We start from the raw sequence: 10,554 nt of genomic DNA, 5'->3' as shown, positions 1-10,554 counted from the left end.
CTGTCATTCTCCCACTCTCCCTCTCTATCTCTAACTCTCTCTATCTCTAACTCTGTCTCTGTCTCTGTCTCACTCCTCTCTCTCTCTCTCACTCTCTCTCTCTCTTTCTCTCTCTCTCTCTAGGTGTTGTGAGGTACCAGCCACAGCCCAGTGCTGGATCCCAGAGGGCCATTCAGTGTGGTAAGGACCCCCAGGACCCCCGAGGGTGGATGGATCGCTTCAGGCCGAGGCTGACGAGGCCGGGGCCAGAGATCAGGACGGGGTTGTCCTCCTCCTCCTCCTACCAAGCCTGCCTCTGGTTGGGCCTGCTCTCCGTGGCCGCAGCCTTCAAGTGCGCAGAGGGCGCCCGCACCACCCCCAGCCCCGCCACCACAGACTCCCACAATGCCACCTGCTCCGAGGGCACGTCCAGGTGCAAGCCAGGAATCGTCCTGCCCATCTGGTACCCTGAGGACCCCTCCATGGGGGATAAGATGGCCCGAGTCATCGTCTACTTCGTAGCTATGATCTACATGTTCCTGGGAGTGTCCATCATAGCGGACCGCTTCATGGCGGCCATCGAGGTCATCACCTCCCAGGAGAAGGAGATTATTATCAAGAGAGCTAACGGAGAGACCGCCACCGCTACCATCAGAGTCTGGAACGAGACGGTCTCCAACCTCACCCTCATGGCCCTGGGTTCTAGTACCCCTGAGATCCTGCTGTCTGTCATCGAAGTCTGCGGACACGACTTCGTAGCTGGCGAGCTGGGGCCGTCTACGATTGTCGGCAGCGCTGCCTTCAACATGTTCGTGATCATCGGCCTGTGTGTGTCTGTGATCCCCGAGGGAGAGACGAGGAAGGTGAAACATCTCAGAGTGTTCTTTGTGACGGCGGCGTGGAGTATCTTCGCCTACATCTGGCTCTACATGATCCTGGCGGTGTTCAGTCCCAACGTGGTCCAGATATGGGAGGGGCTGCTAACCCTGGCCTTCTTCCCCATCTGTGTCATCCTGGCCTGGGTAGCCGACCGACGACTCCTCTTCTACAAGTTCATGCACAAGAAGTACCGCGCCGACAACCACCGCGGCGTCATCATCGAGACCGAGCACGAGCGCTCCAAGGGCATCGAGATGATGGACGGCGGCGGCAAGATGGTCAACTCACACTTCGCCCACGACGGAGGCGTCGCCCATAACCTCATCAGCCTGATCGAGGGGAAAGAAGTGGACGAGTCTCGGCGGGATATGATCCGGATCCTGAAGGACCTGAAGCAGAAACACCCAGAGAAGGAGATGGACCAGCTGGTAGAGATGGCTAACTACTACGCCTTGTCCCACCAGCAGAAGAGCCGAGCCTTCTACCGCATCCAGGCCACGCGCATGATGACGGGCGCCGGGAACATCCTGAAGAAGCACGTGGCGGAGCAGACCAAGAGGAGCGCCAGCGTACACGAGGTGTGTGTGGTGGGGGAGGACGTCGAGGAGTACGTGTCACGGATCGCCTTCGAACCCGCCATGTACCAGTGCCTGGAGAACTGCGGCGCCGCCCTGCTGGCCATCTCCAGAAAGGGCGGCGACATGGCCAATACCATTTACGTGGATTACAAGACGGAGGACGGCTCGGCCAACGCCGGCGCCGACTACGAGTTCACGGAGGGCACGGTGGTGTTCAAGCCCGGTGAGATCGTCAAGGAGATCAGCATCGGAATCATCGACGACGACATCTTCGAGGAGGACGAGCACTTCTTCGTGCGTCTCAGCAACGTGCGCGTCCTGGAGTCAGACGAGGATGAGACGCTACTGTCCCCCAACTCTCTCCCGTACCCTAAAGCCCTGCTGGGGTTCCCGTCCGTCGCCACAGTTACCATCCTGGACGACGACCACGCCGGGATATTCACCTTCGAGAGCGACACGTGTCAGGTGAGCGAGAGCGTGGGCGTGATGGAGGTGAAGGTGCTGAGGACTTCGGGGGCGAGGGGGACAGTCATCGTGCCCTATCGTACCATGGAGGGGATCGCCAAGGGAGGAGGGGAGGACTTTGAGGACACCTACGGAGAACTGGAGTTCAGGAACGACGAGACCTGGTAAGAGACACACTTTTATTTCATTTTAATATGATTGATTGATTCATGGATTGATTGATTGGTTGACTGATTGGTTGAGTGATTCATTAATTAATGGATTGATTGATTGATTGGTTGGTTGATTGATTGATTAGTGGATTGATTGATTGGTGACTGGTTTTGTCTAGCAGGGGGCAACATTACATGTGGATTGTTTGGTGGGATTGTGATTGGTCATTTTAGTGGTTTCAAAGATCTACTTTATTATAAATTCACCTGGGAGGGCTGGATGGTGAGATGAGATCTGGGTCGACCCCTTTAAATTGTGGTGATCAATGTATTTTTCTCTGTTGATTTAAAATGGGGGGGGTTTTCCCTATTTATTTAACAATGGGGTTTTGGTATTGTTCACACTATCGGGATCAACTTATGTTAACTTGTACACAAGAGACTTTCTATAGTAGAACAGTAGAATTAGAGTTGGTTATGCATATATCCTGTGTGGCTCAGTCGGTACAGCATGATGCTTGCAACACAAAAGCTTCCGAGTTCGCTTCCCGCTGGGACCACCCATACGTAAATTGTATTGTCGTGAGACTGTAAGTCGCTCTGTGTAAAGTCATCTGCTAAATGGCATGATCTTTTTCTCTCTCTTTCACCTTTCACCTTTCACCTGCTGCTACACAGGATGTTGATGAAAGAACTCAATGACACCTTTTATTAAGTCATATACAACGTCTCCATTCATTTCTCTTTCTCTCTCTCTCTCTCGCTCTCTCTCTCTTTCTCTCTTTCTCTCTCTCTCATCAAGTCCTCTTTACAGTCATCCTGTGTGTGTTGCGTGCAATAGAGAGCCCTGATGCTGAGGCAAGTCCTAGCTGTCTGTTTTCTGGAGAATATAGCACTGACTGTGCAGAAGCACTACAGTAATGTACTGTAATCTGCACAGAGGTCTACATCATGATGGACACAGCATTAACTGTAGTGTACTGTAGTGTAGTGTAGTGTAGTGTAGTATAGTGTAGTATAGTGTACTGTAGTGTAGTGTAGTGTAGTGTAGTGTAGTGTACTGTAGTGTAGTGTAGTGTACTGTAGTGTAGTGTACTGTAGTGTAGTGTAGTGTACTGTAGTGTAGTGTACTGTAGTGTACTGTAGTGTAGTGTTGTGTACTGTAGTGTAGTGTAGTGTAGTGTTGTGTAGTGTAGTGTAGTGTAGTGTACTGTAGTGTAGTGTACTGTAGTGTAGTGTTGTGTACTGTAGTGTACTGTAGTGTAGTGTAGTGTAGTGTACTGTAGTGTAGTGTACTGTAGTGTAGTGTACTGTAGTGTAGTGTAGTGTAGTGTAGTGTACTGTAGTGTACTGTTGTGTACTGTAGTGTAGTGTACTGTACTGTAGTGTAGTGTAGTGTAGTGTACTGTAGTGTAGTGTAGTGTAGTGTAGTGTACTGTACTGTACTGTACTGTAGTGTACTGTAGTGTACTGTAGTGTAGTGTAGTGTACTGTAGTGTAGTGTACTGTAGTGTAGTGTAGTGTAGTGTAGTGTTGTGTACTGTAGTGTACTGTAGTGTAGTGTACTGTACTGTACTGTAGTGTACTGTAGTGTAGTGTACTGTAGTGTAGTGTAGTGTACTGTAGTGTAGTGTAGTGTAGTGTTGTAGTGTAGTGTACTGTAGTGTAGTGTAGTGTAGTGTAGTGTAGTGTAGTGTAGTGTTGTGTACTGTAGTGTACTGTAGTGTAGTGTACTGTACTGTACTGTAGTGTACTGTAGTGTAGTGTACTGTAGTGTAGTGTAGTGTACTGTAGTGTAGTGTAGTGTAGTGTTGTGTAGTGTAGTGTACTGTAGTGTACTGTAGTGTAGTGTAGTGTACTGTAGTGTACTGTAGTGTACTGTAGTGTACTGTAGTGTAGTGTAGTGTACTGTACTGTACTGTAGTGTAGTGTACTGTAGTGTACTGTAGTGTAGTGTAGTGTAGTGTACTGTAGTGTAGTGTAGTGTAGTGTACTGTAGTGTAGTGTAGTGTACTGTAGTGTAGTGTACTGTAGTGTACTGTAGTGTAGTGTAGTGTAGTGTAGTGTACTGTAGTGTAGTGTAGTGTACTGTAGTGTAGTGTAGTGTACTGTAGTGTAGTGTAGTGTACTGTACTGTAGTGTAGTGTACTGTAGTGTAGTGTAGTGTTGTGTAGTGTAGTGTAGTATAGTATAGTATAGTGTTGTGTACTGTAGTGTACTGTAGTGTACTGTACTGTACTGTAGTGTACTGTAGTGTACTGTAGTGTAGTGTACTGTAGTGTAGTGTACTCTAGTGTACTGTAGTGTAGTGTAGTGTACTGTACTGTAGTGTACTGTAGTGTAGTGTAGTGTACTGTAGTGTACTGTAGTGTACTGTAGTGTAGTGTACTGTACTGTAGTGTAGTGTAGTGTACTGTAGTGTAGTGTAGTGTAGTGTAGTGTACTGTACTGTACTGTACTGTACTGTAGTGTACTGTAGGGTACTGTAGTGTGGGGTAGGGTACTGTACTGTAGTGTAGTGTAGTGTAGTGTAGTGTTGTGTACTGTAGTGTACTGTAGTGTAGTGTACTGTACTGTACTGTAGTGTACTGTAGTGTAGTGTACTGTAGTGTAGTGTAGTGTACTGTAGTGTAGTGTAGTGTAGTGTTGTGTAGTGTAGTGTACTGTAGTGTACTGTAGTGTAGTGTAGTGTAGTGTAGTGTAGTGTTGTGTACTGTAGTGTACTGTAGTGTAGTGTACTGTACTGTACTGTAGTGTACTGTAGTGTAGTGTACTGTAGTGTAGTGTAGTGTACTGTAGTGTAGTGTAGTGTAGTGTTGTGTAGTGTAGTGTACTGTAGTGTACTGTAGTGTAGTGTACTGTAGTGTAGTGTAGTGTACTGTAGTGTACTGTAGTGTAGTGTAGTGTACTGTACTGTACTGTAGTGTAGTGTACTGTAGTGTACTGTAGTGTAGTGTAGTGTACTGTAGTGTAGTGTAGTGTAGTGTAGTGTAGTGTACTGTAGTGTAGTGTAGTGTACTGTAGTGTAGTGTACTGTAGTGTACTGTAGTGTAGTGTAGTGTACTGTAGTGTAGTGTAGTGTACTGTAGTGTAGTGTAGTGTAGTGTAGTGTAGTGTAGTGTAGTGTAGTGTACTGTAGTGTAGTGTAGTGTACTGTACTGTAGTGTAGTGTACTGTAGTGTAGTGTAGTGTTGTGTAGTGTAGTGTAGTATAGTATAGTATAGTGTTGTGTACTGTAGTGTACTGTAGTGTACTGTACTGTACTGTAGTGTACTGTAGTGTACTGTAGTGTAGTGTACTGTAGTGTAGTGTACTCTAGTGTACTGTAGTGTAGTGTAGTGTACTGTACTGTAGTGTACTGTAGTGTAGTGTAGTGTACTGTAGTGTACTGTAGTGTACTGTAGTGTAGTGTACTGTAGTGTACTGTAGTGTAGTGTAGTGTACTGTACTGTAGTGTAGTGTAGTGTACTGTAGTGTAGTGTACTGTAGTGTACTGTAGTGTAGTGTAGTGTAGTGTAGTGTACTGTACTGTAGTGTAGTGTACTGTAGTGTAGTGTAGTGTAGTGTAGTGTACTGTAGTGTAGTGTAGTGTAGTGTACTGTACTGTAGTGTAGTGTACTGTAGTGTACTGTAGTGTAGTGTAGTGTACTGTAGTGTAGTGTACTGTACTGTAGTGTAGTGTAGTGTAGTGTTGTGTACTGTAGTGTACTGTAGTGTACTGTACTGTAGTGTACTGTAGTGTAGTGTACTGTAGTGTAGTGTAGTGTAGTGTAGTGTACTGTAGTGTAGTGTACTGTAGTGTACTGTAGTGTAGTGTACTGTAGTGTAGTGTAGTGTACTGTACTGTAGTGTAGTGTACTGTACTGTAGTGTAGTGTACTGTAGTGTACTGTAGTGTAGTGTAGTGTACTGTAGTGTACTGTACTGTAGTGTAGTGTAGTGTAGTGTACTGTAGTGTAGTGTAGTGTAGTGTACTGTAGTGTAGTGTAGTGTAGTGTAGTGTAGTGTAGTGTACTGTAGTGTAGTGTAGTGTAGTGTAGTGTACTGTAGTGTAGTGTACTGTAGTGTACTGTAGTGTAGTGTAGTGTACTGTAGTGTAGTGTACTGTACTGTAGTGTAGTGTACTGTAGTGTAGTGTAGTGTACTGTAGTGTAGTGTAGTATAGTATAGTATAGTGTTGTGTACTGTAGTGTACTGTAGTGTACTGTAGTGTACTGTAGTGTAGTGTACTGTAGTGTAGTGTAGTGTACTGTACTGTAGTGTACTGTAGTGTAGTGTAGTGTACTGTACTGTAGTGTAGTGTAGTGTACTGTAGTGTACTGTAGTGTAGTGTACTGTAGTGTACTGTACTGTAGTGTAGTGTAGTGTAGTGTACTGTAGTGTAGTGTAGTGCACTGTACTGTACTGTAGTGTAGTGTAGTGTAGTGTAGTGTAGTGTAGTGTAGTGTAGTGTAGTGTAGTGTAGTGTAGTGTAGTGTAGTGTAGTGTAGTGTAGTGTACTGCAGTGTACTGTACTGTAGTGTACTGTAGTGTAGTGTACTGTAGTGTACTGTACTGTAGTGTACTGTAGTGTAGTGTACTGTAGTGTACTGTACTGTAGTGTAGTGTAGTGTAGTGTAGTGTACTGTACTGTAGTCTAGTGTAGTGTACTGTAGTGTACTGTACTGTAGTGTACTGTAGTGTACTGTACTGTAGTGTACTGTACTGTAGTGTAGTGTAGTGCTGTCTGCTGCAGTAGAATGGACTCCTAACTGACCAATCTGTCGATTGAGATCATTGAACCTTTGCAGTGATTCCCTGATAGTGGTGTTTCTCCACCAGTCAGAATCCAGCCAGGCGGTGTTTCTCCACCAGTCAGAAGCCAGCCAGGGGGTGTTTCTCCACCAGTCAGAATCCAGCCAGGGGGTGTTTCTCCACCAGTCAGAATCCAGCCAGGGGGTGTTTCTCCACCAGTCAGAATCCAGCCAGGGGGTGTTTCTCCACCAGTCAGAATCCAGCCAGGCGGTGTTTCTCCACCAGTCAGAATCCAGCCAGGGGGTGTTTCTCCACCAGTCAGAATCCAGCCAGGGGGTGTTTCTCCACCAGTCAGAATCCAGCCAGGGGGTGTTTCTCCACCAGTCAGAATCCAGCCAGGCAGTGTTTCTCCACCAGTCAGAATCCAGCCAGGGGGTGTTTCTCCACCAGTCAGAGGCCAGCCAGGGGGTGTTTCTCCACCAGTCAGAATCCAACCAGGGGGTGTTTCTCCACCAGTCAGAATCCAGCCAGGGGGTGTGTCCAGGCTTGGCAGAGTTTGTCCTCCGGAGTGTAGGCTCCAGTGTGTGTGTGTGTGTGTGTGTGTGTGTGTGTGTGTGTGTACTGCTAGGCTCCAGTGTGTGTGTGTGTGTGTGTGTGTGTGTGTGTGTGTGTGTGTGTGTGTGTGTGTGTGTGTGTGTGTGTGTGTGTGTGTGTGTGTGTGTGTGTGTGTGTGTGTGTGTGAGTGTGTGTACTGCTAGGCTCCAGTGTGTGTGTGTGTGTGTGTGTGTGTGTGTGTGTGTGTGTGTGTGTGTGTGTGTGTGTGTGTACTGCTAGGCTCCAGTGTGTGTGTGTGTGTGTGTGTGTGTGTGTGTGTGTGTGTGTGTGTGTGTGTGTGTGTGTGTGTGTGTGTGTGTGTGTGTGTGTGTGTGTGTGTGAGAGTGAGAGGGGAAGGAAGGAAGGAGAAAGAGAGAGAGAGCGAGAGATGGTTGCTGAAGGCTGCAGGGGTGTGACAGTGGGAAAGACTATTACAAGGAAGGTGCTGTGTTGTTGTCTGCATTGGTAGGTGGGTGGGCGTAGCCAGACATTAGTTGGTAGGTGGGTGGGCGTAGCCAGACATTAGTTGGTAGGTGGGTGGATGGAGGGGCGTAGCCAGACATTAGTTGGTAGGTGGGTGGATGGAGGGGCGTAGCCAGACATTAGTTGGTAGGTGGGTGGATGGAGGGGCATAGCCAGACATTAGTTGGTAGGTGGGTGACAATGTCTCGTTTGGAACACCGACAATCTGATTGGGTGGGCCTGGCTACCCAGTGGATGGCTACCCAGGCCTTTTTTAAGCAGTTAAATAGTTAACACACACACATGGACTCAGCGCTCTAAGGCACTGCATCTCAGTGCAGGTCCCTGGTTCGAATCCAGGCTGTATCACATCCGTCCGTGATTGGGAGTCCCATAGGGCGGCGCACAATTGGCCCAGCGTCGTCTGGGTTTGGTCGGGGTAGGCCGTCATTGTAAATAGGAATTTGTTCTTAGCTGACTTGCCTATTTGTGGCTAGCTTCACTACACATAACCCAGTGCGGTCGAGCCTCACTAGCCAGATGAAGCTAGCTGGCGGCTTAGAACGTCAGCTTTGGGCAACAGGGTTAAGTAGCTAGCTAGCTATTTATTTTCATGAACTGAAGTTCAATTTCAATAGGCGAACAATAAGTGGCAACCTAGCTAATACTTACTCACTTAATCATTGCTAAGAATAATGAAAATGACTGCATTTTTTTATTTATAAAAAAAAAAAAAAAATGTACCCCCTTTTCGTGGTATCCAATCTCTAGTAATTACTATCTTGTCTCATCGCTACAACTCCCGTACGGGCTCGGGAGAGACGAAGGTCGAAAGCCATGCGTCCTCCGAAGCACAACCCAACCAAGCCGCACTGCTTCTTAACACAGCGCGCCTCCAACCCAGAAGCCAGCCGCACCAATGTGTCGGAGGAAACACCGTGCACCTGGCCCCCTTGGTTAGCGCGCACTGCGCCCGGCCCGCCACAGGAGTCGCTGGAGCGCGATGAGACAAGGATATCCCTACCGGCCAAACCCTCCCTAACCCGGACGACGCTTGGCCAATTGTGCGTCGCCCCACGGACATCCCGGTCGCGGCCGGCTGCGACAGAGCCTGGGCGCGAACCCAGAGATTCTGGTGGCACAGCTAGCGCTGCGATGCAGTGCCCTAGACCACTGCGCCACCCTGGAGGCCCCAAAATGACTGCAGTTTCTACTGATCGTTGTTTTCAGGCTGGTTGTATTGGTGCTAGCTAGGAACCAAGCTAAAGCTATCTACCTCAGAAGTTACGGTTGAACAAATGATGCTTTATTACCAACGCGGTTTAGTAAACACATCGTTCGTGGCCGGTGTTTGCTTGTTTGCAGACTTTTTTGTACAGCTTTGACAGTGCTACTGTATCTTTTTTGACACACAAAGACCCAAACGGCGTTCCATAGTATGTATGTCGTGAAGCTAATAGCAGTGACGCTATTACTGTGTAACTCCGGTAGGGAAACATCTGAAAAATAGCGCAGTTGGTAGTGTGTACCGGTGCTCAACCAGTCGGCGAAAGCCAACATCACCCACGACAGAGAACGGTTGATTGTCAAGGGCAATGAATTCCATTATCTTGGCTTTAATAGATTTCGCCTTTGAGTTGTCTCGCTGAAATGTTCTTACTTTTTCAAATGACTGCTCGACTTGTTGACTGCTTGATCCACACAGCAGACATTGTGGGCTAGGTTAGGAATGCTGCGTTGTACGTGTAGCGCAAAATTTTACATGGCGTCATTACGTCATGTACCTACGTTATATAGGTATGCACGTCAGCTTTGACATCGGTTTTTAACATTGGCGTTAAACTAGACATCGGGCCGATACCGATGTTGCCATTTTTATCTAATATCGGCCGATTCCGATATGTTCACTGATATATCGCGCATCCCTAGTTATAACACAGGTGTTGTGTTGTCTGCATTGTGTTGTAGTCTGCATTGTGTTGTAGTCTGCGTTGCGTTGTAGTCTGCATTGTGTTGTAGTCTGCATTGTGTTGTAGTCTGCATTGTGTTGTAGTCTGCATTGTGTTGTAGTCTGCATTGGGTTGTAGTCTGCGTTGTGTTGTAGTTTGCGTTGTGTTGTAGTCTGCATTGTGTTGTAGTCTGCATTGCGTTGTAGTCTGCATTGTGTTGTAGTCTGCATTGTGTTGTAGTCTGCATTGTGTTGTAGTCTGCATTGTGTTGTAGTCTGCATTGGGTTGTAGTCTGCATTGTGTTGTAGTCTGCATGGTGTTGTAGTCTGCATTGTGTTGTAGTCTGCATGGTGTTGTAGTCTGCATTGTGTTGTAGTCTGCATTGTGTTGTAGTCTGCATTGTGTTGTAGTCTGCATTGTGTTGTAGTCTGCATTGTGTTGTAGTCTGCATTGTGTTGTAGTCTGCATGGTGTTGTAGTCTGCATTGTGTTGTAGTCTGCATTGTGTTGTAGTCTGCATTGTGTTGTAGTTTGCGTTGTGTTGTAGTCTGCATTGTGTTGTAGTCTGCATTGGGCCTCTCAGAGCAGAAAGAGAGTCTGGTCTGGTCCGGTCTGTTCTGGTCTGATCCCCTCACAGCGCAGCAGTAGTAGTCCCAGTCCTGTCTCATACCACACACTGCAGTAGTAGTACCAGTCCTGTCTCATACCACACACTGCAGTAGTAGTACCAGTCCTGTCTCATACCACACACTGCAGTAGTAGTC

The 10,554-nt window shown here is 47.3% G+C and overlaps 1 protein-coding gene across 1 annotated transcript; it reads left to right on the top strand.

The window, feature by feature from the left end:
• Nucleotides 1–278: 278 nt before the first annotated feature.
• On the top strand, nucleotides 279–7,356 carry LOC120040469 (sodium/calcium exchanger 3-like; the record flags this gene model as incomplete). Its single annotated transcript, XM_038985611.1, has 2 exons — nucleotides 279–2,065; nucleotides 6,843–7,356. Coding segments are annotated over exons 1-2 (2,118 nt in total), but the record flags the coding sequence as incomplete, so codon positions are not given.
• Between the last annotated feature and the right edge of the window lie 3,198 nt (nucleotides 7,357–10,554).

Source organism: Salvelinus namaycush, unplaced genomic scaffold, assembly GCF_016432855.1.
Source record: "Salvelinus namaycush isolate Seneca unplaced genomic scaffold, SaNama_1.0 Scaffold3543, whole genome shotgun sequence".
NCBI lineage: Eukaryota > Metazoa > Chordata > Actinopteri > Salmoniformes > Salmonidae > Salvelinus > Salvelinus namaycush.
Note: the sequence above shows the minus strand (reverse complement) of the source record. Positions and strands in the feature narration are given on the sequence as shown.